This window comes from Aspergillus stella-maris (genome assembly GCF_047715825.1).
Source record: "Aspergillus stella-maris strain CBS 113639 unplaced genomic scaffold BDV14scaffold_123, whole genome shotgun sequence".
NCBI lineage: Eukaryota > Fungi > Ascomycota > Eurotiomycetes > Eurotiales > Aspergillaceae > Aspergillus > Aspergillus stella-maris.
Genome location: NW_027396917.1, coordinates 1 through 25,131, shown reverse-complemented (window position 1 = coordinate 25,131; position 25,131 = coordinate 1). Strand labels below are relative to the sequence as shown.

General features: G+C 50.6%; 9 protein-coding genes across 9 annotated transcripts; 5 read left to right on the top strand and 4 right to left on the bottom strand.

Moving 5' to 3' along the window:
* Positions 1–684: 684 nt before the first annotated feature.
* On the top strand, positions 685–3,289 carry BDV14DRAFT_194202 (glycoside hydrolase; the record flags this gene model as incomplete). Its single annotated transcript, XM_073771898.1, has 5 exons — positions 685–790; positions 824–843; positions 1,844–2,412; positions 2,475–3,218; positions 3,250–3,289. 5 exons carry the CDS (start codon positions 685–687, stop codon positions 3,287–3,289), a joined length of 1,479 nt encoding a protein of 492 aa, XP_073621882.1.
* Positions 3,290–5,640: 2,351 nt separating this feature from the next.
* Positions 5,641–6,675, top strand: BDV14DRAFT_207269 (ankyrin repeat domain-containing protein; the record flags this gene model as incomplete). The annotated part of the gene is made up of 1 exon (XM_073775102.1): positions 5,641–6,675. The coding sequence occupies exon 1, from the start codon at positions 5,686–5,688 to the stop codon at positions 6,673–6,675; it is 990 nt and encodes a 329-aa protein (XP_073621881.1). The 5' UTR covers positions 5,641–5,685.
* Positions 6,676–6,804: 129 nt separating this feature from the next.
* On the bottom strand, positions 6,805–8,403 carry BDV14DRAFT_194200 (kinase-like domain-containing protein; the record flags this gene model as incomplete). The annotated part of the gene is made up of 6 exons (XM_073771897.1): positions 6,805–6,881; positions 6,951–7,113; positions 7,166–7,461; positions 7,517–7,851; positions 7,906–8,078; positions 8,347–8,403. The coding sequence occupies 6 exons, from the start codon at positions 8,401–8,403 to the stop codon at positions 6,805–6,807; spliced, it is 1,101 nt and encodes a 366-aa protein (XP_073621880.1).
* A 274-nt stretch (positions 8,404–8,677) lies between these two features.
* Positions 8,678–10,263, bottom strand: BDV14DRAFT_194199 (MFS transporter; the record flags this gene model as incomplete). Its single annotated transcript, XM_073771896.1, has 3 exons — positions 8,678–9,493; positions 9,544–10,000; positions 10,058–10,263. The coding sequence occupies 3 exons, from the start codon at positions 10,261–10,263 to the stop codon at positions 8,678–8,680; spliced, it is 1,479 nt and encodes a 492-aa protein (XP_073621879.1).
* A 296-nt stretch (positions 10,264–10,559) lies between these two features.
* BDV14DRAFT_207266 (uncharacterized protein) lies at positions 10,560–13,099 on the top strand (the record flags this gene model as incomplete). The annotated part of the gene is made up of 4 exons (XM_073775101.1): positions 10,560–10,648; positions 10,696–11,219; positions 11,366–12,754; positions 12,815–13,099. The coding sequence occupies 4 exons, from the start codon at positions 10,560–10,562 to the stop codon at positions 12,886–12,888; spliced, it is 2,076 nt and encodes a 691-aa protein (XP_073621878.1). The 3' UTR covers positions 12,889–13,099.
* A 1,945-nt stretch (positions 13,100–15,044) lies between these two features.
* On the bottom strand, positions 15,045–15,410 carry BDV14DRAFT_185709 (uncharacterized protein). Its single transcript, XM_073770710.1, has one exon. The coding sequence runs from the start codon at positions 15,232–15,234 to the stop codon at positions 15,064–15,066; it is 171 nt and encodes a 56-aa protein (XP_073621877.1). The 5' UTR covers positions 15,235–15,410; the 3' UTR covers positions 15,045–15,063.
* Positions 15,411–16,804: 1,394 nt separating this feature from the next.
* BDV14DRAFT_206163 (uncharacterized protein) lies at positions 16,805–17,947 on the bottom strand (the record flags this gene model as incomplete). The annotated part of the gene is made up of 2 exons (XM_073774862.1): positions 16,805–17,310; positions 17,365–17,947. 2 exons carry the CDS (start codon positions 17,945–17,947, stop codon positions 16,805–16,807), a joined length of 1,089 nt encoding a protein of 362 aa, XP_073621876.1.
* A 781-nt stretch (positions 17,948–18,728) lies between these two features.
* Positions 18,729–21,587, top strand: BDV14DRAFT_185706 (Hsp70 family protein). Its single transcript, XM_073770709.1, has 10 exons — positions 18,729–19,085; positions 19,143–19,741; positions 19,797–19,841; positions 19,895–19,964; positions 20,019–20,274; positions 20,336–20,441; positions 20,592–20,698; positions 20,761–20,959; positions 21,023–21,158; positions 21,231–21,587. Exons 1-10 carry the CDS (start codon positions 18,878–18,880, stop codon positions 21,446–21,448), a joined length of 1,944 nt encoding a protein of 647 aa, XP_073621875.1. The 5' UTR covers positions 18,729–18,877; the 3' UTR covers positions 21,449–21,587.
* A 2,901-nt stretch (positions 21,588–24,488) lies between these two features.
* Positions 24,489–25,131, top strand: BDV14DRAFT_185703 (uncharacterized protein). The gene is made up of 2 exons (XM_073770708.1): positions 24,489–24,650; positions 24,711–25,131. The coding sequence occupies exons 1-2, from the start codon at positions 24,537–24,539 to the stop codon at positions 24,807–24,809; spliced, it is 213 nt and encodes a 70-aa protein (XP_073621874.1). The 5' UTR covers positions 24,489–24,536; the 3' UTR covers positions 24,810–25,131.

The following is a 25,131-nucleotide window of genomic DNA, read 5'->3' as shown; positions in this document are numbered from 1 at the left end:
CGCCAACGGCGCCCCTGAATGGAACCTCTTGAGTCTAATCAAGCGGAATTGTACCTGCAGTTCTGCAGTGCTTGATTAAATGCTGGTTATACAGAGTTATCTTTGAGGGTCCTCACTATAAGCTCACAAGGTCATACTAGTGGCATCGCGCAAACCTGTAGCTGAAACGGAAAAGCTAGTACGTACCCCCCAAAAAAACAAGATTCAGGTCCATTATTGTGAAGGCCTGTGGATACTAAATATGCAGCCGTGGCTTCCCTTGCAATTTTCTCCACTCAGTTAACTGGGGTACTGCTACTTCTGGGAGTAGAAGCAATAGAGGTAGTAGCAGTCTGAGTACCATTTGAGTCCGCATACTCCTCTCCGCACCCCCCGTAAATCGAAAGACAATTTTCCGCCATACATTTCTCCAGCGTCCCCCAACACTGCATCGAGACACAACAATCACCAAATCCACTTCCCAAGCACGTCGTATCGATACCACAGTTTCCATCCGTCGACACAGGCGTGGGAAACTCAACATCCTCCCACTCGCCCCAGGGAATGACGCTTTCCTCATCTTCATAATCCCAGTCAGGCGTCGCAAGAGCACAATACGTCAGTCCCTCCTGCAGACTAGCCGTACAGTTCGCAGCCTCAAGAGATGGGTTATACGCGATAAATTGGTCAGCCGTGACGGAATTCATGGTCGTTATCTCTTCGCAGGTCAGAGACTCCGACTCTGATTCTGGCACCGTGTACCAGACTCCGCAGTACGTTGTGGTGTTGGGCGCTATGACAGCGCCTGCAGGTGGATCGACGACACCATAGTCTGAGTATCCAGTCTGCGGCGTCTCGCCAACTGTCCCATTACCAACCTTGAACTCGAATGGATCCCCCGGTGCGCCAATACAAATTGTTTTACCCCAGAATGGAGAGGGGTCCACAAGGTTGGTGCACCCGTAGTCGAGGGCACCGTTCCATTCTATGATGCTGCGCCAGGTAGCACCATTGTCAACGCCTAGGCTGATGCAGGTATCGGAAGATTGGACCTGGGCTGTCTCGCAGGTTTCCGGGAGGCACAGGTTGAGGCCGGCGGAGATGGAGGTGCAGTCCACTAGCGCTGGGTTGATGGCGTAGAGAGTGGCTGCGGAGACGGACTCAGCCGCGGCAATCGAGTCACAGGTGTCACCGGTTTTCGTGGTGTAGTGGTTGTCTGATATGCAGTCTAGCGTGGTGCTGTTGTCACTAGGTGGGACATCGATGGAGGGATCGGTGATTGTGATGGGAGACGATTCGTCGCAAGCTGAATGTGGATGTTAGTGATGCGAAGTATAGATAACACGTAGAATGTTCTGAGCTGAGAGTGTACCGGAATTAATGGTCTCGAGAACCTGCGCGCTATTCTCGCTGTAACCAGAGTAAGAGGACTTTCGCATCTCCTGGTACTTCGTCGTGAAGCAGTAGGAACATAATTGATCTCCTGGCATGTCCGAAATGTCAGATGTGAGGTCAAATGTGGCAATAATGTCTAGTAAATGAAAAAAGGAAAGTTAGAATTATGGTTGCATCAAACCAACGAGGACAACCGCTTACCATTGCAATATCCCCCCGTTGTCACGTCCTTGAGGCATGTGTCATTATACGCCCACCATAGTCTCTCCACAACACTTATTGCAGGCAAACCTGGAATAATATCAGACTCTCCGCACCTCGTCGCAATTCCAGTGTGAACCTGAGCCAAAGAGCGCTGACACCCAGCATCACAGACAGAGTCAGTCAACTCTTGATCACCAAGTGTCCCATGATATGTGGCGTCTCGCATCTCCCAAACAGTGTTATCGCAGTACACAGTCTGATAAAGCGACTCGATACAAGTAGTAACTGCGGTCTCAAGTCTGAATGTGACGCTGGCTGGGGCCTTGACTGGGCCGAGCGCAAGACGTGCCCGTTGAACGTGTGCTGCTCGAAGTACGGCTTCTGCGGGACCACGGACGAGTTCTGTGGTGAGGATGATAAATTCAAGCGGCCTTCTTGTGATAAGGATTCTCATCGCATTGAGCGGGTCATTGGGTACTATGAGCAGTGGTCGCTTGATCGGCCTTGTAATACGATGAGTCCCGAGGCGATTCCCGCGGGGTACTATACGCATATCAACTTTGCGTTTGCGGGGATTGATCCGGAGACGTTTGAGATTCGGGGATCGGCGAGTCGTGATAATGCGCTCTGGAAGCGGATTCAGAGTCTGAGGCTGGAGCAGCCTGGTGTTGAGATTTGGATTGCGCTTGGGGGGTGGGTGTTTAATGATCCTGAGCAGCCGACGAGGACTACGTTCTCGGATATTGCGCGCTCAGTGGCGAACCAGAGGGCTTTTGCTAAGTCTTTGTTGAGTATGATGAGGAAATATGGATTTGACGGTGTCGATATCGAATGGTGAGTCTTCTCTCTATTTATCTGAGGCATCCGGGAAAGCCCTAACCATGTGAAACTATTAGGGAATACCCCGTCGCGGAAGAGCGAAGCGGCCGCGAAGAAGACTACAAGAATTTCCCCAAGTGGATGAAGAATCTCCGCGCCCTGTTGCACAGCAGTGGCAAGAAGTATGGTCTGTCGCTGACTCTGCCCGCGAGCTACTGGTACCTCCAGCACTTTGACGTGAAGAAGCTAGAGGAGTCTGTAGACTGGCTCAACGTCATGACATACGATATGCATGGAACATGGGACAAGAACAACACCTGGGTAGGCCCGTTCATCAACCCGCATACCAACTTGACGGAGATCAAGAACTCAATGGACCTTCTCTGGCGCAACGACATCAACCCCGACAAAGTCGTTATGGGAATGGCGTACTACGGCCGCAGCTTCACTCTCGCGGACCCCGGATGTACAGACCCTGGCTGCGTCTATCGCTCAGGTGGAGCAGCAGGTGAATGCAGCGAGACAGTCGGGTTCTTGCTAAACTCTGAGATCCAGGATAAGATCAAAGAGCAGGGTCTAACTCCGACTTTGTACGAGGAGGACGCCGTCAAGGCCGTCGCCTTCGGTGACCAGTGGGTGTCATTCGATGACAAAGATACATTCAAGATCCGAGGAGACTACGCGAGGTCCCAGTGCATGGGAGGCGTCATGGTCTGGGCCATTTCTCACGACGACAGAAACTACACCTCGGCCAAGGCCCTCACCAGTGGTATTGGTCGCACACGCATGGACTTTCCAAATTACCCCGAGACCCCTCCCGAGTCATCATCGTCCACCGTTGCAAAAAGACAGGAGAAAAGAGCGTCAGGAGGCCCTACGTGCAGCGGGCTGACCTGCGGTGAAAAGTTCCAAGAGGAAGTCGTCGATGTCTGCCGCTGGACAAATTGTGCAGACGACTGTCCATCCGGATGGAAATGGATCGACCGCGAAGACAGCGACTTGAAAATGACCGACGAAACCGCATGCATGGGCCTGAACCCCCGCAAGTTCTGCTGCCCTGGTGACTCCGACCTCCCCAAGTGCCAGTGGAGAGGAATGCCTTCCCACGGCGGGATATGCAGCCCTGGCTGTAATAGCAGCGAAGTCGAAGTCGGCACGCTGGCCGAATACTGCGACTTCAGCCACCAGTCTGCGTGCTGTACGAGCACGAAGTCGACGGAGCCGTATGGGCAGTGCAAGTGGGTTGGCGAATCACCGACCTGTGCTGGATCCGGAAAGCGTGCCTCTTGTCCATCAGACTATCCCAACTTCTTGGTCTCCAGCTCGGCCGGTGCCGGAGGCGAGCAGATCTGTTCGCAGGGTTCAAAGAGTTTCCGCTGCAAAGGCGATATCCCCTGGCAATTCCAGAAATGCGAGTGGCACCAGAAGGCGACGAACAATGTTGACGCGTCGTGGTACTACGAATCGTCCTGCCCAGACGGCCAGGCGAAGCTCGGCATGCATCACGGAGACTACGCGTTTGGATGGGAGGCATACTGCTGCGCTGGAAACCCACCAGACGTTGAAGACGATGACGGAGCGACCATTAAGCGCCGCGACCCAGACCAGCAGAACTACTACGAATACGAATACCTGATCAATGACTATATGGACGACCCTGGTGCACCAGATGGCTATCAAAGTCCCAGCTGGGGTCTTGCGCGGAGGGCAGTCGAACTTGTTAAACGGTCCGTCTTGGATGTCGAGAGCTTTGATCGGCTGAACACGCTTACTGCACGCACGGTTGTGTCGCTGCTCAGTATGACGGTGAATCTGTGGAATCGACGAGGACCAGCCACAGAGTTTGGAAGCTCGTATCTCGCGCAGGAAGAGAATAAAATGATAATCGCGGGCGGTGATGAAACTGATGCCTTTGGCTATGTTAGTGACATGAATGCCTTCCCAGAGTTAGGGCACGAGGGGACGCAGCGGCTACGAACGGCAGAAGACGACCTGTGCGAGATTGTCGAGGAGGATGGCGCTGAGGCCAAGCGAGAGCTTGAGGCGTCGGAATGGCAGGGTTTGGAGGAGCGCCACATCAATGTGCTCGGCGGATTAGGCAATATGGTTCTCATCGGCGAACCTGCAATTGAGGACATTCTGCGTGGTATTTTGGATGGGGACCTGACCCTACACTATGCACGCTGGGAGCACTACGGGGATAGACGGGGAGGTGAAACCCAAGGGCCTCGGGCAGGGCCATTACTGGAACTGGCGTACTGGATCGGTACCAGGATTGGAGAGCGAGGGTCCAACGCTGGACTATACCAGGATGACAGTAGCGACCGCTGGGTCGTCTTTCACATTCATGCCTTGAGTGTAAGCTCGATACCATTTCTCCTCATTTCTCCTCGTTCCTACTTCCCACAACATACCTAATGGGTCGTGTACACTTTGCTAACAAGGTTCTCGAAAGGACCAATATGCCTTCAGGTCCAACCCAAGTGAGCGCAGTAGCCCATTCTTAGGCATTCCTTCCATACAAGTGTTTCACGGCCAGCGGCTCCAGACCACAGACGAGCAACCCACAGCGATCATAGAAGGAAGGGAACCCCCTGATATCCGTGTCTATAACAGGGACTCGGTGGCACACGATGATGGTACGTACGCGGGCAACACACGCGTCGATGCACTCCGGTGCCGCGGTCGCTCAAGATGGTACCCTGGCAGCGTCTCGGACGTCATTCCTGAGAATTGGCACACGTACGCGGCGCTACTACAGTCCTGGGGGCGTAGCTTGCGCATGCAGGGATATTTAGGGAGAACGTCATATCGGGTGCTGTACAACTACCAGGGCAACCGAGCACCGGATCCGGAAAGGTACAACGGCTTTGGAATCAATTTGGGAAGAAATTTCCTTATCGAACAAAGAGTTGTCAATGGGAGGGAACAAGAGAGTATCAATTATATCGGCGATGCGACGCTGTGAGTTGGGGCTTAGAGTGATTCCCATGTGGTGGTACGAGTCAACAGATATCATAGGTAGAACTAGTCTTGGTATTTATGGAAGGAATATCCACATTTGGTCAAGTCATTCTGGTTTGTTTGGTTGAAGGCTAGAAATCGTAGACTCTAGCTTTCCGGCCTAGTACCCCCCTAGCCAAGCGGCAAGACCGGCTTGGGTGGGTGGTTGAGAGTCCAGTACATAAACCTCTGATTGCCCCATCAAATTTTATTTCTCCATTTGCCCTTCTGTGCTTGTATACCAGCCTCACATTATCCAATTTCACGCCCAAGAACACCACCACAATGGAAACTGTAACCACCAAACCAGAGAGTCCTAACAACCCTAATGATCCAGACCCTGAGGGTTCCGACGACGAATGCCCCGTCCCCTACAAATACAAGGAGCAGGAAAGACCGCCAAAACACGTACTAGACCAAAGACGCTACTACAGCAAACATGCGCTCAAATTGAACCGCGCAATCCGCAAGAACGATCTGGACGGCGTCCGCATGGCACTCGCCAACGGCGTTTCACCAGATGAGCCAATTTACGAAGAACCCAGCCCCATCACGCAATGCATAATCCACGAGAGATCAGAAATCATGCATCTCCTCTTCGAGCACGGCGTGAAATCTCCGCAACCACCTGATGCACTGAACGGATTTGACGACGAGCTTTTGTTTGCAGCGGGGAAGGGGAATCTGCAAATGCTAAAGGACCTCGTTGCGTACCGTGAGAAGAAGAGAGGGAACGCCCGTATTAAACCGGGGTACGCTGATGGTGCGGAACTTATTCATGCAGCTGCTGGGTGGAATAAGTCTGTTCCTGGCTGTATGGGGTGGCTTTTAGAGCGTGGAGCAAAGATCAATGAGGAGACGCGGTACTGGCGCACGCCGTTGCATTTCGCGTGTGATCGATTTAAACCAAGGGTTGATGTTGTTAGGTTTCTGTTGGAAAAAGGCGCTGATGTTGATCATGTCAGTGAGGACGGGGAGACGGCGATTTTTCTTGCTGCGAGTCATGGGGGTGGGCGGGTTGTGAGGGAATTGATGAAGAGGAAGCCGAACTTGCATGAGAAGACAGCAGATGGTGAGATGGTCTTGCATGCTGCTGCGGCGAACTGTTTGCTAAGTGTTGTGAAGCTGCTTGTCAAGGCTGGTGCGGATGTTTATGCAAGGGATGACAGGGGATGGAGTGTATTGGAGTATGCGAGGCATGCGAGGCGGACTGAGACTGTGCAGTGGATTACGGAGAATACTACCTTGGAGACTCTTATTACAGAGCCGATATAGTGTTAATTATGTACTTTTTCCTTTGAAAAGACCCTGCATCAACCACGGATCAAATATGAGTTCCTTTGCAGTGACTCTGCTCTCCGGACGCCAGCATAGCATCTACTTAAGGAAGCGCAAGAAGTCCTTCTATTCATCGCCCTTCAATCGCTCTTCCAAGGTCTTAAACTTATGACCGGGGAGTGCTACTGAACCTTTCCAATGGCCTGTCACAAAGCATTAATATTGCAAGATCGTAGAATGGGGGATGCACCAAAGAGGATCGCGGTACATACCATCCTCATCCCAAAGAATAAAGCTCCCTTTGCTTCGAGCAAGAAACTCGGGAGGAGGTTTCCCAAGTACTGCATGCATCTCAGTTAGATGCATCTCATCATTCAATTTACGGTTCTTGTCTCGAGCGTGGAAAAGGTGGTGGTGTTCGAAGAGATCCCAGATCTAGTCGCGATTAGTACGCGTGCATGACTGATCATCTGCTAGGCTATCTTACCAGCATCCCAACATTCCCAATATCAACCTTGTAGTCCCAGCTCATGTCCAAAATGACCTCCGGCGCGCGATAGATATGCGGCATGATATCGCCTTTTTGGTGCTCGATTTCAATGCGCGCCTCGCCCAGGTCACAGAGGACGGGCGTCCCATATGAGATAGGAAGCGGTCGTGAGACATAGATTGTGCGGTCCTGTAGTGCTTTCCGAGGCACAGGCGCTTCAAGCTCCACTTGCTCGAAGTCTTCTAGGATTGATTCGTCCTTTATACCTAGGAGGATGTTGTTTGGTTGGATATCTGCTCTGGTCAGCATGGGAGCTCGTTCAAGTTCATCTTGATTGAGGGTCCTGACCAGTGTGAACAACTCTAGCCTCCATATGAAGGTATCCCAGAGCCGCGAGGATATTGCGGATGGTAGTCCTCACCATAGCGCTACTTATAACGCCTCCTGGGAGTAATCGATTGAGGTTGTCAAGGCTCATTCCAAGAGGCGGATGCACGAGGCAGTTATGAACACCATGATGAACACGATTCCTGATGTCGAAAATGACGTTTAATGATCTTAAGCATGAAAGACCCGCGTGATGGGATCGGATCGTTTTCAGATGATTATAGATCTCGAATTCTTGATTTACTGTGCTTGTTTCTGCTGCCGTAGATATTGTTATGGTTACATAGCCATGGCCACTGGTCGATTAGCTTCTAGGCAAGTCTGGAAATCTAGTTGTCAGTTTCTCCTACAATAAATCCCGACATAACCACACCGTCGCGCTCGACCCATAGCCTAGCTTTCCAACTATTTGGTATCGATGATTGAGTACCTCGCCGACGCGGACTGGGTAGAAAATTCTCTGGTCTGTAAGTGGGAATTGATTCCTGATCCACCGGTATCGACTTGTCGATTTCTCTCCAGCCTTAAGTGGGAAATATACCCGGGTCAGATGGAGAGCAAGAGCTCGCTATGTAGCGCTTGCTATATCGTATCCCTTGAATCAGGAGTGATCGCGAGAAACAAAACGATTACATGCTAATAAAGGGGTGGAGAAATTGAGATCTTCCAAGTCCCATACTGCGGTGATGGGAACGATGTTACGCGAACCGCGAAGAATGTTGATGATTAGATAGGGGACAACAGCTCTACCTAGGGAGACATGCTTGATGGTATCGAAGTAATGGTCGGACCGATACAGTCGAAGGATCAAGAACAAAAACAATGACGACTGTCATAAAAACAAACATTTCGGTATTTTTTGAACGTGGCTTCTTTCTTTTGCTGGTATGCGGATCGTAATGTCGAATCAGGGAGAAATAGGGTTCAACCTTTGGATAGCCCTATCCACATGGTTTGATGTCAGGAGTATGCTTCTCAAAACATTGAATCAATTATTAATATGCACCTAGGCGTCAAGCAAAACAATAGGAAATCGCAACAATCTAGGCCGAAAAGCCACTTGAAATGCAAGAACAGATCTATAATACAACACCCCTCGTCCACCTGAACACAAAACACCCCTTAAAGCTTCACAACAAACCTCTCCCTCAACCACCCCCCATACCGAAAAAACAAAAACGGCACAGGCAAAAAAGCAACCCCAATGAAACCCAGTACACTATTCCCCCACCCGAGTCCTAGATTAGTATAAAGCGACGGCCCAGCCAACGGAAGAAAAGCCGCAGCAAGGAGTCTAAGCACCGCATTCGCAGCGAGCGCCGACGCCGCAGCCTCAGGCCCAAACGCATCAACCATATAAAGCTGCGTCGGCATCATAACCCAGAGACAACCGAACCCGAAGAAGAATGTACCAAGGATAGGAACGATCCAGTGCGTCGCCTGATCGGCTGCCCAGCCGTACCAGAAGATGCCGATGGGGATGGTGGGTATAACCCACATCATGGGCTTTAGGCGGCCCTCTGGTGTAGGTGAGTCGCCGAGTGATCTTTGGAGTTTGTCGCTCAAAAAGGCGAATGTTGCGAGGCCGCTGGCCATGCCGAGGCCGACGCCCAGGTAGGCTAGGCCTGATATGCCGGCGGAGAAGTGGTACTGTTCTTCGAAGACTGTGGGGAATGTAGTGAAGAGGAGGAAGAGGAGGCCGAATATGAATGCGCAGAGGAGGGCTAGGAGGAGTACGATTGGGGATAGGAAGAGGAGTTTTGTTGGGCGGGTGATTGCGCGGAGGAATAGTTGGCGGGGTCGCAGGCCTCGGTCCATGACTGAAACCAGAGCTGCATTGCCGGTCTCCTTGCGGAGACGAGCGGTCTTCCAATTTAGCAGGACGGCGGCATTAGTCTCGCGGAGTAGAAAGATTGATATGATGAATGATACGCCGGCCTAAGTTGTCCGTTAGCGACTTGGGGACGATAAGGGTAAGCGCTACTTACTAGGATTAAGATGATCCAAAAAGTCCATCGCCAGCCAATTGATTCAGACACAAAGCCACCAATAACTGGACCCAAGACCGGTCCCAAAAGAGGCCCCGTAAAAAACAGAGACATTGCTCTCCCGCGCTGAGCTGGCGGGACGACGTCGGCGACGGTTCCTCCGCCGACAGTCAACGGGCCCGAAGAAGCACATCCGGCAAGAACTCGAAAAGCGAGAAACATGCCGGTGTTCTTGCTCAGCGCACACCCGATGATGAAGCCAATGTAAAAGACATAGCTGATGTGGTAAATCACAAGGCGTCCGTACAGTTCAGATAACGGTGCGATGATCATTGGCCCGATGGCGAAGCCGGCAAGGTAAATGGACACGGTGAGACTGGTTATGGCGGAACTCGTGACGTTGAACTCCTGAGCTAGAACAGCAGACCCAGGCGCAAACATCGTGGCGGCAAGGTTGCTGTATATTTGTGGTTAGTATGTTTTTACTATGCCAAAGGAGCAGGAACTGGCTTACGCAGTGAGCAAGAACATGGTGACGAGGATGACTTGGGCCATGCGTTTCCATGTAGGCCAATTCCGCGGATTCTGGGGGTCGTCTGATCCATCCCAGTCAACCACATTGCTCTTTGTATCTGCCTGCTCAGGCTCGCTGGATTGTTGGTCATGGTGGACTTCCGGTATAACCGGCTTCTCGTGGGCGGATTCCAAGTCAGCGGCCATGGTGTGACTTTGTAGTATTAGATACTGGTACCAGGATCTGCCTCCTACATTTTGGAGTCTTATTTAGATTTATATTTCTGGGCAAACCGGAGATTTGATTAACACCGGGGAGAGCGGACGCGGAGGGTCGGAGGATAGCCCTGACTAATTCGGCCTGAGGCATCAATCCGGGACTGCGCGGATGATCAACGCGGACGGTCGCGCGGATGGTCGGACGGTCGTTCCTCCATTTCCATTCCATCTCTCTGCTCCTTTCTTTCTTCAAGTGACTCTAAAACTGTGAGAATAAGGTGAACATGGCCGAAAATGCCCAGCGTCCGCGTCCGCCGCCGAATCGACGTCGAGACAAGGTCCAGCTTTCCTGCGACCCCTGCAGACACCGAAAGTACGTGCTCCACAGCCATCACAACCGTGCACCCTTAACGTTGCCAGACTAAGATGTGACCGACACCATCCATGCGGAGCTTGCTCAAGGCGCGGTCTCACCACTTCCTGCAACTATGCGGCATCTTCTACGCTGCCAGTTGTTCCGCGACAGTCCACCAACATCCATGGCAGAGTGGCTGAATTGGAGAGCCTTGTCGTAACGCTCATAAAAGGCCAATCCCTCCCAACTCCACCCGCATCAACATCACCACTCGGAAATGTGATCCCTGAGGCCCAGCCACCAGGAACTTTCCAAAATGGAGATGCATCCCCAGCAGACCCTGGCACCCTCAAGTTGCGCGAGTCGGGAACGAGCTATGTCCAGAGTGCGCATTGGGAGGCTATTCTCACCAAAATCAAAGGACTGAAGGAGGACTTGGTCTCTGATAGCAAGCCTCCACCCGGCTCGCACTTGTTCTATGGTCCGAACCGCCATGCATCTCGAGATGAGATACTAGCTGCTGTTCCTCCTCGTACAGTTGTTGACCGGCTTATGACTCTTCATTTTGACTCTTACATTGTCACTCCGTGTTAGTACATTAAAAGCTTTAGATCCGATTTCAGAGGTACTGACTGTGTGCTGTAGACCTCCTCCATAGCAAGAAATTTCTCCGAGAGGTAATTCCCTTTCCACCTGTGGTCGATCACAAAGAGTCTGACGTTTGACAGTACGAAGCCTTCTGGAAAGACCCGTGGTCGACGTCTATCGCTTGGATTGGTCTCATGTTCTCCATGTTATACATTGCGGCGCAGTTACAGTCTTTCACCGTTGACCTTACCGAAGGACGAGCGGAATCGCTCAAGGCGGAATATCTTACCATGAAAGAGGCCTTCCGGGAAAAGTCCGTCCAGTGCCTTATTCTAGCCAGGTATACGACAGGAGGACCATATATCTTGGAGACCCTCATAACGCTTCTCACAGGAGAATTCATACTCCTGAAAGACAGCGCTACCGACGGCTGGCTTTTGATTGACATGATACTCCACATTGCAACGCGCATGGGCTACCATCGAGACCCAGACCACTTCCCTGGAATATCTCCATTCGAGGCTGAGATACGTAGACGCGTCTGGACTACAATCCTATCACTAGATCTCGGCATCTCCATGGAAATGGGCCTCCCCCGAAGTGCGACGGACACGCACATCGACACAAAAGAGCCCCGTAATCTGCGCGACTGCGATTACGACGAAGACACGACCGAGATGCCGCCACCAAGACCAGAAACAGAGTGGACGACTGTACTCCCTCTCATTGCAAGGAAGCGACTGATCTCAGCACTTGGTCCGATTTGCGATGTCAACACCGATATTAAATCCCCTTCGTACGAAGAGGTCATCAAGATCGACACGCTTCTGGAAGACGTGCATAAGCGTGCTATTCCGCCTATCTTGCGCTGGGACACCTCCATGTCACACCCTCCCATTACGGATAGTCCGATCCATGTGATGCACCGGGTGAGTGTCGAGACGACCTACCACAAATCACGCATTCTGCTGTACCGAAGAGCATTGGTCAGCTATTCAGCTCGACAGACTCAAGAGCGAGAGCGGGAACGCGACAGAGAGTCAGTGCGGATTTGTTTAGATTCAGCACTCAAAATCCTATCCTTTCAGCAAATGCTCCACGAAGAGTCGCAGCCATTTGGCCGCTTGTCTCAGCTTAGATGGAAAGTCACACATCTTTTCAACCAGGATGTTCTCCTCGCAACGAGCGTGCTCTGCCTTTACCTACAGGACGTTGATAAGTTTGATGACTTGCTTGAGACAGGACCTGCAGGGCAGACAGACAGAAAATGGTCATCTAGGGCTGAAGAGGTCCGACAGCAACTAACGACCTCGCACACAATCTGGCTTCAGATGAGCACGACTTCTGCATCTGCAGAAGCCGGAAAGGTAGCCAAAGCTCTGAGCATCGTCCTCGGGAAAACAAACACAGAAGCCGAAGATAGCAGTAGCGGGCTCCCGGCTGCTTCAGGATCTTCTGACTTTTTATCGGAATTTCAATTTGATGCTATACCTTCTCTGAATGGATTCAGCGCAACGTACCAGGTTAATAATGAATGTAAGAAGAAGATTCACTCCGTTATGTATTTCAACTGTAACTAACGAAAGACCTGATCAGTTCTTCCTACCGGCTTTTACTCGCCTCTCTCGTTTTTTGATAATGTGTTGGAGACCGGGGGCGGAGGGGTATGAAGTTATAGTATTCGATGATTGTTTTTCCACGGGGTAATGGTCTCGGCTCTTGAAAGCTCAAATGGTAGTCTAACGGTTGGGCTGATTATTCCTGTCCTATGACTCCGTCCATTACATCTTGGCCCTTGGGAGAAGGGGAAGGGTGTAGTATGATGTCAGATAGGTACGGGCAAATAATACGTACTTGAATAATTGAAGCGCTGGTTTCCCCTTTATAAGGTGTCTCTTTATAAATAATACTTTGACACCGAGTCACACGAGACCATAACATAGCTATCGCCCAATAATAAGACACTCTTGTCCTGGTCCTACTCTGTTTCGTTTGTATTTGTGAGAATATTCGCCAATTATGTATAAGAATGATGTAAATCTTTTGGATCAGCAAAAGGCACAGCTTCGGCCATTATCTGTCAGCTTACACACGATTAAAGCAGAAGAATCGATGTCTTGATTATTTAGAGAGGATGGTGGTAACTATGGTAGGAAACTGCTTATGTCCAGTGTCCGTACAACAAAGGCTCATTGATATAGCAATACGGAAGCCTCTGAGCAGTTCTACATAGATCCTCCCTTTGCCACTTTGATACAGATGATTCTATATCATTCGACAGTTCCTTGGTGTTTGTGTTTTCGAGTGACCTCAAGTTTCTCGTCGTCTAAACGGGCGGCCAGCACTGGTTTCTTAGCTTTATATGTCATTGCATAACTCAGAGGATTTTGGCCATTTTCATCTCGGTAAGTGTGAGTAGGTCGTCACGGTTCGCGGTCCGCGGTCCGCAGCCCACAGTCTAGCCATGGCTTTGAAGTTCCAATCGTTAACTGTGTATGTATTTTTCTTGACCAATCCTGATTCCTTGCTTGCATAGTCCACTTCCATTTCCAGTTCCAGTACGTAACTTAAGGAACCTCAGGTTTCCACGTGCATTACGCGCATCTTGTGGAGCACCATTAGTGTCGATGCACCCCATACGTACCATGAACCCGGACTCCGGAGGCCTAAAGAACCTTGTAGAGTAGCACTAGCAACTTCCATTTGCTAGTTTACGGGTCTCAATGGTTGACCCAAGACACTGGAATGCTAGTCTCCAAATTCTTGGCTTTGAAAGCACGAGAATTACTCTTAATTTTGAGATTACCAAGCATTAACGTAATTCCCGGGCGGCCGGTGTTTTTCCCCACCATCCCCATGCTCTACAAACTTTTAATTCTAATAACTTTATTAATTGTAGTTTAAATCAATTAATTTAAACATGTTTACAAGCTGGACAACTTGTTCTTTTATAACCTTTTACACCACAATCCAAACATGTTGGTGGGGCGTGCCTAGGTCTCTCTAAAGTTTAAAGGGCACTGGTACTTGACCCTTCCCCTTTAACTTACACTTTATTATTTCTCAATAAAATAAGCTCCTACCCTTCCTTAAATAAAATACCATTCATAGGAGTTATTAAGCACTTAGAACAACTCTTTTTTATCATGAGATCTGTAACATATGAATGGAGATTGTTGTTCTCCTGTGCCAATAGCCCAGCATTATAGATAGCTACCTTACAACCCTTGACTGTCACGGTGCCAGCTTGGAGCCTCACTCCGGGCACCGTGCCCGGGATGAGGATCGCGAGATTCTGCCTGTTCTAACCGCCTGGTTGACTGATACTTCCTTGACTCCGGTGTTGATCCTGTTCCTGATCTCTGAGCGACGTCTTCTTATACTAAGCGCCTGTCTGATAGCCTGATCCTATGTTCTGCCCGTATATCTACTTCGTTAGCCTGTTCTGAATACACTCCTGAGCCCGCACCTTGACACTGTTAAGGCGGTGAACCACGTGACCGCAATAGAGCGGCTTCCCTTATGGAGGTCTGCCATCAAGATAGCAACAACAACAACACAATTAGTTATTGAACCAGCTCCATACTGAGTACTACGTTCAGATAGTCATTTGTTGACCTTTATTATCATTTATTCTACTACCATATCGAGCCGTCATCGTATACGGCCTCGATTTCCCTTCATTTGGTGACCAGTGCCGGGCGCCGCAGAGGTCGAGTACCATGCTGAGCGTTGTTTGGGATTCTGCCAGCGTTGGTTGGAAAATGGAACGGAAAAACTTTCGGCGTTGCTCAGGGCCAAGCCTCCCAACCTCATCCCAAGCAACGGCTGACTCTCTTTATTATTCAAGATTCCCAACCAACAGTTGATTCCTCTACCTCTTGCCCATTTTCCAACCAACGGTCCACTGCATTATCTATGGCGGAGGCAACTTCAGGGTTATCAACCTCCTCTCTAAATATAGGCTTGTTGGCGCTGGTGCTAGGCCGATTGCTGGGATTTAGTTGGGATATCATGAGTAGATGCTGAGCAGGTGCTTAGCATATATAAAGTAGGAGTAAAGAAGGGTGTCTTAGTAAAGATAAGGGGAGATATATATACTACTCATGTAGTTACCTGGTTACATGCTACCACAACAAGAGCACATGCTGTAGTTATAATAAAGAGAACTGGTTTTACGCGTCTTAATTACACATTTTCTATATTAACTAAGTAGTTGTCTACATTGTCGGCAGCTATAAAGTAATTTAGAATCATGATCTTACTACACAAAGTCTATACAAATGCTTGGCAGCCTAGTATTTTAGTTACTTAGAGTAAGAAGCAGGTGCGACTGTTGGTTGGAAAATCAATCTGTGTGATTGTCAGCCAGGCGTTGGTTGGGATTTTTGCCCAACCAACGCTTGCTCCTGCCTCCAGGCGTTGGTTGGGATTTCGGAAAAACTTTCTAACCAACGCCGAGAGAATTCCAAACAACGCTCAACTAAGACCCCCCCTGGCAGGACGATGAGGACGACGACGAATGGTATATAAGGACGCTCACTACCCACCTGTAATTAGTTTTGTTCTTCGTGTCTTATCTTCGGAACAAGCAACACAGTCAGGTTGTCAACGAACCAACGATTGCATTTCAACGATCCTCTTCTTCTATCTTTGATCTCAGAATACCTTACAGGCCTCTTTGGAGACCCTAAGCAGGACCAATCTGATCTTATCTGACAAAGGCTTCAAGTTGTAGAGCGTATGCAAAAAGCGGGGCGGCGGTCGGATGACTTGTGCGGTCGGACGACCCGTGATTTACGTTAGGGGCAGGCGGTACTGGAAGGTAGTATGCTCCGACAAGCTCCACAGGTGCCGCTGCTCAGAAGCCGCAAGCCCCCCCCTAACCTGCGGGCGGGTCTTGCCATAAGCGGCGCGGCACCTCAGTTTCTAAATACTAGACCACATACCGCGAAATTCAATTTCACTCTTCTTCCTTTAATAGCTTCACATGTATCCAAAGTGCTTCGTATAGCGCGGCGTCTCACCCTTAGAACGGTGCCACCTCACCTGTAACCTGAGATAGCCCCGCAGTCAGATAGCTTGAGGAATGCAGAGACTTCTTGCTGGGTGGCCATCCCCATAACATTGCGTGATACTTGGTAGATGGGAATTTGCGATTCAGGGACTTGGAAGTGTCTAAAACTTCTGATAAAACTTCGTATCTGCTCGATTTATCAGATATGGCCATGGCGCAGCTTTTGGGTTGTCGACACAATCACACAGCGCGAGGTAAAGCGCCGGCTCCATGTAGATCACAGCGGTAGCCAATTGTGTTGGTTCCCACAATATTATAAGGATGATTATGGGGGTACAATTGCCTGCTAGCTACCGCTCACTACCAGGCCGTTGGGCGATACCGTACCCCAGCCCGCGGGTGTGTTCGCTATCTTGATGGAACGATTGGGTGTTATGACTAGCGCCTACGATCTCCACGAAGCTAGACAGGGGTGATCCGCACCGAGGAATGCTCAACAAAAGTACAGTGCAGGCTCAGGAGTCAGGAGTGGAGGGCGCTTTGCACGCAAATCAAAGAACAATTCCATTCTAGCATTTTAATTTGCAAGGCTCACTGACCAGGACCACCGCCGGAGCCCAGATCTTGAACTGGTCGTAGTTTTCCGCGTGCTCAGTGCCGAAAGCCAGGATCGCTGGTTGGACTACGAGCAGGATTCTTCCACCGTCAAAGCGCGTATCGTCTTCATCCAAATGCTGCAGCCGATGCACACTTGTTATTGGATTGGCTACCGAGAACAGGGGTAGGTCTCGGATGCTTAGACACCTCATGGATGCTCGCTGCGTCCAGAGGGATAGCGCCAGCCGGCTTGCTTGAGTGTACAGGGCTTGCAGCTCCTGCTGGCGCTGGGTGGTCTCACTGCTATTTTTGGCTGGTTGCATGAGAGTCCGCGCTGGACCTGAAAGAAAGTCGGTCGCAAGGCTGCGACATATTTTGTCCATTCTTTCTTGTAGGAATGACGCGCCTTTGTGGTCCGGCGCCTGGAGCAGGTTGCGTAGTGTCTCTGAGCGCCAAATGTGGGCTTGTGACTCGTTAACTGTCAGGTCCTGTTAGCAATCTTTCTAGCGTCAAGGCCATGTCACAATCTTACTTTTAGCCATTATTCTTTGGAGTTCATTCATCTGTTCCGGAGCTGGAGTTGACTGGCCACCCTCAGACTCGATAAATGCGATAAAGGGGTCTGTAAACAATTTGTTGAAAACGTCTTTGGCCAAGAGAGCCTGGAGTAAGACGGTCGGTATCTTGCTAGATGCAATTGGGACCTCCTTGACAAGATCCTGCCAGTTCTGGTGAGCTGTGCAACCGCCCAACTGCTTAACAATCGCCTCCCTCTCTTTCGGTGGAGCGTTTTCCAGTGCCGCAAAGGAAACACCCCCGAATCTCCTCGTCCACGGCCGTATTTGGTCTCCGAACTTCGAGAACTCGGCTCTAATGGTGCCATCTTCTTTCGGAGGGAATCTGTATCCAGACACTGACCTGAGAGCATCTTCCTGCCTTGTAACAACCAATGCCTCAAGCTGCTGTTGTCGTTCTTGCGAGCCAGCCAGACCATCCTGGAGGGATCGAATTATTTCATCTTGACCGTGAAGAGCATCCTGCTGCTTACGAATGTGATTCTCGTATTCTCTCAGCTTGTCCTTCAAGCGATTGACTTCCTCCCTCCCATGTATCATTAGAGGGTCTTCAGCCAATTTGCCTTTATCTGAACATGCTTGACCGTCGCTTCGATCGACCCTGCTGCTAGTCTCTCTCTCATATGGAAGTCCCGTCACATTTCGGTTGGGACGTTTAGACTCAGCAGTGCAACTGGGCCTTGGTTGTGCCCTTGGAGTCATTTTTTCGTCGCTTGATGAGCCCCACAGCAACTTGAAAAGCGAGAATGGTTAGAATGCGTGCGCGACCAAGAAAATCAAGGAGCGTATCCCTCACCTTTGACAACCGATTCATCCCGTAGACTGATGGGATGAGTAAGAGCCGGTCGACGCTGCTGGTGGCCAACAATGCTGCGTGACGGTTGCCTGTCGCTAATAATAGGCGATGGCTGAGCGAGTCCCTGTCAATTAACTATCGAACGTAGAAGAAGAACTGCTGCTCACCTGATGACCGTTCTTATTGGGAAAAGAAATATGGAAAGCGCGTTTGAGTCGGGCTATGTTTGGGGTGGTAGCCCGTCAATAGATTGAGCTCCTGCAATGAAACATGGCGTGGGCGGGTCGAGCCAGCCTAGTCCTCCACCATCCCTATAGTGCGCGCTAAGTGGTTGGGTAATTGGTGTCCTGCTGCATGATCCTTCTGAGTATTTGCCTTGAACACCCCTGCTAGCCATAGATGCGGGTCCATCGCTCCATTGTCATTACGACCAGGGGCTTCTAGCCAGTAGTCTGCCTATGCGGCAGCACCGGTTGAAAAGGACTAAGTTAGCACCAGCAGCGTGCCTGGATTCCTGGGCGGCAAGTTGTACCTTTGCTATTGGATCCTGCTTTGGCGCTGTCCTTCTGTACACAGCCTAGCTACATAAATCGCGCCTTATTCCGCAATCGATTCTTGAAAGTCTTTTCCCACTTGACACGCGAGCACTTATTGATTGACATTCAAACTGGAAAATGGTCTTTGACAGACCCTCTCGCCAAAGCCCCCTTCCAAGTGGTCCTTTGTTTGGAGGTTTCAATACTACTGCGCCTTTACCCAACCGCCCGCTGTTTGGTTCATCGTCGCAGACGGACTTCTCAATCACCACGGACTTTGGCTCTCTTGCTCTGGTTTCTCAGCGAAAAATCATTGTCGGAGTCGACTACGGCACTACTTTCACAGGTAAGTGGTACAAGTGCCTCTGTCTTTTGCTTGAGCACTAATTTGAGTTTTGCGAAGGCGCCAGCTATGTAAGCTCGAAAGGGGACGACTTGAGCGATGTCGTCCTTATCAATACCTGGCCTGGCCCGTCCAGAGACAGCGAAACTGTTCTCAAATCTCCGTCTCGCATCGCATATGCCGCCGACAATCCGCGAGTGACGAAGAATCGCTGGGGGTATCAGGTTGAGCCTGGGATGACAGCATGTTCCTGGACAAAACTACTTCTGGACCAAAACACCCCTCTGACACAATATGATGACTCCTCTCTGGAGACAGCAGCTCAGAGCGGGATTTTAAGAGTGCCTGAGGGAAAGTCAGCTGTTGATGTAGTAGCGGACTATCTGTCAAATGTATACGACCATATCATCAAGACCCTTGAGAAAAATATTACGGAAGAGGCGTTACAAGTAACGCCCCTGGAATTTTGGTTCACGGTACCAGCCATCTGGTCCGATCAAGCGCAGAGCTCGACAAAGGCCGCAGCCGAAAGAGCAGGCTTTGCTGGAGGGAAATTAGGACGGACTAATGACAAGGTGTTCCTTGTTACTGAGCCTGAAGCTGCGGCTATAACAGCCCTGAAAAAATACACCTCGGGAAAGCTGGGAGGATCAATCAAGGTGAGCATGGAATGGTGATGGCTGCAGTTTCTGCTAACTTTTTTTCTTCTTCCAGGCCGGCGACGGGGTTCTCGTTTGCGATTGTGGAGGGGGAACTGTGGTAAGAACATTTCAAGCCTGGCACGAACGGCTACAGATGCTAATCTTTGCCAGGATATTACAACGTACCTCATTAGTAGTGTTTCACCCTTGCTAAGATTTGACGAGCTGTGTACAGGCATTGGTACGTCTACTCTTCAACATTTATGCTCATAAGCTAATTAGTCTGTTAATATAGGGGGTAAATGCGGGTCAACAGCAATAGATCGTAACTTCTACAAGTTGATGTCGGACCGATTTGGAGACAGTTTCCATGAACTGCCGTTCAAACGGAAAGGTCCTGGCAGTGAGTTTATGAAGAAATTTGAGCTCATCAAACGGGACTTCGGTTGTTCGGATGAGGAGACCATGTTCGAACTGCCGTTGAATATGAATATTGATGGTCCTGACGCACGGTACTTTGACGATGAAGAGCGACTTGTTTTGGTTTCTAGGTCTGCACACGTCCCATAAATGAGATCTATCCCAGACCATTTGACTAACACCGTCCGTCAGTGAGGATCTGCGTAATATCTTCGATCCCGTCGTCAAGAAAATCACAGAACTGGTTCAACAGCAAATTGAGGACGCAAACGCGGAAACCGGCAAGGACTCTATCAACGTAAGTAAACTGCGAAGGGGCTTTAGCAGACAACCTCAGCCTGTGACCTCCTTCTGCCTTTGCCTGCTTGCGAGACTATAATTCGCCTGACCAGATTCTCCTTATACCCCATCTGTGCAGTTGCAGTGCATGCTAACCGATCGTTCACAGAGAGTAGTCCTTGTCGGAGGCTTTGCGGACTCTGAATATCTCCGCAAATCTTTCAATAGTATTTTTGGTTCGGGTGGAAAAATGGCCATCACGGTCCCAGACAACCCGTGAGTGCCATAAAGCGTTGAGGGTAGACCAGAGAGCAACAAACTGATACTCACCTTTCCAGCCAAGCCGCTATTGTCCAGGGAGCAGCCTTACGTGGCCTAGAGGGATTGCAATCAACGACTAAGCGAAGCCGCCGACACTACGGTTTTAGCTGGGGCATTCCGTTCCGCGAGGGCATTGACAAAGAGTCAGATTCGTACCTCACACTCTTTACGGGGGAGAAGTATGTTAGGGGCGTCATGAAATGGATGATTGCCAAGGTCAGTACCTAGTCCCTCCTCAATTCTGCAGAAGCCAAAACTTACTAAGACTACAACCACCAGGGAGACAAATACGCACAAGGATACGCAAACAGCGTCTCAATAACCCAAGAACACCATGAGAAGCGAAGTCGAAAGAAATTTGTGACTTTCTATGCTTGCGATAAAAGCACTCGACCTGAGCGGTACGATGCAGAAGGTACGTACGGAGCATATAAGGCCTCGAGGTCATCAACCGCCCCGTTTTCAAAGCTGACAAAGCCACCCACAGACGTGTATAGAGTCGGTAGTATTATGGTTGACTATTCCAACGTGGATCTGACAAGATTCGAGTCCAAGACCATTGACGGCGAGCGGATCTACAGGCTGAATTTCATGCTTAAGGTCATATTCGGCGCACAGGAAGGACTGCTGAAGTTCGAGGCCGAGAGCCAGGGGCAGGTTATTGGGAAGACAAGCATTGACTTTAATTTGGTGAAGTATTACTGAGACGTTTTGGTGTCATGACACGTAAAAAAGGTATCGGATCCTTGGTTGTTGACTATCGATTGTGATCAAATGAAGTACGTAGTCCAGAGTTTCATCGCGATTTAACACCGGTCAAAATCCTCTAGATAATGTCCTTGTCACCATGGTTGCTAGATCTTGTTGTTGCAATGTAAATTGACAAAAAAAGCGCAGCAGAGGTAATCGGCCCCGACGTCTCAACAATCTTCGACAGCGACTCCCTCGAACATTGCCTACTCAATACCACAGGGCTCGTCTCAACGTCATCTGCCGTATTGCAGTCTGACTTCTTCCCAGACAAACAATCATCGCCCTTAAAACAACTTCGTCGATTCTACCAGGAGGCCAGCAAGTCGCTGAAAATCCAGAAGAACTCCAAAAAATACATCTCACTGCACTCTAAACCACCTCTCAGTCTTTCCCGCTTCCAGAGAGCCGCGTTGTGGCCCAGGAGGTGGAAAATACTGCGGACACCCAGAGGAAGGGGACCCCGAACAAACCTCACAACACCACCACCACGCGCCCAAGGAAAGCCACTCTAGAGGAAGAGATAATCGGATTGATTGAAACCCATGACGCCGACCTCAAGTCACTCGAGCAACCAGGATTCACCATCCGGTCGTTTGGGGAGCTCAAAACCGCCTTTATCAGGTACCTCATGAAGCAGGGCGAAAACTCGGCACGCGCCAAGCCCATCACACCTCCCCCGAGCCCACCAACCTACGCAGCCGCCCTGGCACGCCCTACGAACGAGAAATAAATCCCAGTTAGAGAAAAACGCGAGATACGAATTGCTACTGAGGAAACTGGAGAAGGAGCGGGCCATGGCCCTGCCCCAGAACTAGTAACCAAGGTCAACGAGCAGCTTAAACGAAACGGCATCCAGGGACAAGTCCTGGCAGCCAGACGCTTTGGCAACAACACTACCCTGCTTACGGACGACGCAAACACAAAGGAGAACATGATGGAAAGGGACTACGCATGCAAGACAGTGCTGGGCAGTAAGGCCACGCTGAAACCTAGGAAGAGGACTGTCCTGGTCCACGGGGTGCGGATCGCGGACTTTAACACAAACAAACAGAAGGAATCAATTGAGACCCTTCACAAGGAGAACCCGGCCCTGAAAGCCCTGAAAACAACCATCCTGAGGTTCGCCTGGAGAAAGAGCGCCTTAACTCTGGGCAAAGTCCACAGCGACCTCATCCTAGACCTGGACACACCAGAGGGCGCCAACCACCTGGTCGAGGAAGGACTGGTCGTGGGACAGGAGCTCAAGGAAGTTGAGCTCTTTAACCCAGGAGCCCTCTCGCAGAGGTGCTACAAGTGCCAGCGATACGGCCACTTCGGTCGCACCTGCAAGGAGAAAACGAGATGCGGCCATTGCGCGGAAACGGGACACGAGCAGAAGGAATGCCCCCTGCTCAAAGACAAAAGCAAGACAAGGTGCGCCAACTGCGCACAAAACCACAAGGCAGAAGCCAGAGACTGCCAGTACCAAATCCGAGAACGCGAAAGGATAAAACGAGCCATTGCAACCGCCCCGCGACTTTACGCAGTTGTTGAAAGGCCCGCACCCCCGAGCACCACAACGCTGAAGAGACCAGCACCCGAGCTCCATTCCAGCCTGTCAGAAAGCCAGGTTGACCTAGAGCACTCTTGACAACCCAAGGCGACGCACCGATCACTGCCTTCCTAGCAGGCTCCCAACCAACGGAGCAGACAGACTGCGAAATGACGACCGCGAACACCCCACCGCCATCAACGCAATGATAGGCGACCTTAGAATCGCCCAATACAACGTGAACGAAAAACGGGAGGTCATGACCCTCCTATCCGCACACAGAAACACAGCCAAGTACTCGGTTATAGCAATACAGAAGCCAGCAGTCCGAACAGACATCCATGCCACGTACTGGGAACCAAGCTCGACATTCACACCCGTGTACCCCACAAACATGAGGTTCAAGGTCTGCTTCCTGGTAAACAAGAAGCTGCCCCGACACTCATGGAACGCCAGATTTATCACGCCCCGCCTAGCAACGATACAGCTTGACCTTGGAGGGAGAACCGTCACTATCACAAACGTGTATCACCAATCCGAGTCCCACACACTCTGGAACCAGGACAGCCCCATCCTTAAGCTCCCTGACATCCTTGGGGGCGAGTCACATCACATCCTTGTTGGCGACTTCAACCTCCACCACCCGCTATGGTCCATGCCAAAGGAAGAAAAGGTCAGCCGGATGGCAGAGGACCTCCTGGACATAACAGCGCAGAACAACCTCAAGATAGTGACCCCTAAGGGCATCTGCACCTGGAGGAAACAGAGAACAGCCTGCAGAGATCCACCCTAGACCTGGCGTTTGTGGACCAGGATCTTGTCCCAGCGGTAACCGCCTGCCAGGTAGACAAGGACCTCCACCACGGCTCCGACCACCTACCAGTAGGGCTAGCGCTTGACATCGCTACCCCCGGGAAACCCAAAAGCCTCCAACGCAAGTGGAAGGACACCGACACGGAGCAGGCACGGGCAGAGGCCGAATACCTCGAGATCCCCTGCAAGTTGGGAACAAGACAAGAGATTGACAACTACGCGGCTAGTAGTTGCTAACCACTTTGTAACTGGTTAATAAATACTCACTTTTGTATTGCCTCAGACAGTGTCAGGCGTTTACCAGCAGCATTTACCTTGTGATGAGGTTGCTCAGCAGCATTAGTATGATTCCGGATAGAATCATAAATAAAAGCTGGAATATTAGAACATGATTTATTTAGCCCAGCTTTAATATTTGGCTGCTTTTTCTGACTAGTCCATGCCTGAACTTTTGCATTTTCATGTTCTAGAGTAGTTAGTAACCATTTACTTGTGATTTCGTATCGGTTCGACGCAGTCGATATCGGACCAGCGGTACTCCGAGGCCTTTGATAATAGGCCTCAGGGCTGGCCGATGGCAGCGAACATCTTGTTACTCCACCGCCCCCCCATTGTCATGTACGTAAAAGATAAATAGCTCTGACCTCCCTCGCTTCCCCCCCGTTTCGGTGCCTCCGTCGGCCGCTCGCGGCCTCAATGTGTCGTCCGACCTTTCCGTCTCTAGCCCCTCGCAACCGCCCAGAACCGCCTCCCACCGCGTCTAGGCAGCGGGTGACCATGACGAACATCTACCAATGGCCGGCGGCTCCTGTAAGTGCTCCTTGCAAGACACCACCCTTACGAGCTTGATTATTCACCTTGTAGTTGCAGCGCCAGTTCATGGTAACAACCCCTGCCCCCAGTGGGCTACTCATGCGGAGAGGCTGGGATACGCTGCCTCCCATGGTAGTGGAGGAAAGACACTGGTAGACTAACCGATCCCGAAGGTCTCCGCAGGGGTCGGTTACTAGGTTTGTTGAGTACCCGTAGGATGCAATAAGCCGCCTGGGAGCCATCTCCCGCAAAGCTCCTGTGGTCCTCCCAGGCCTTGCTCCGTGAACGGGACTTGAGACCCTGTCCGGCCGCGAAAAGAGGTGGATCTACGCCCCGGTAGTCCGCAATATCCTGTTCTGTGGATTGGTTGTTTTATAGTACTTTGAAGTTGAGCAAGGATGGATTTTAGAGGGAAAATGTCGACCTTTATTGACCGCTAGTATTCTGCTTCAACGCCGAACTTACTATTAGTCAGCGC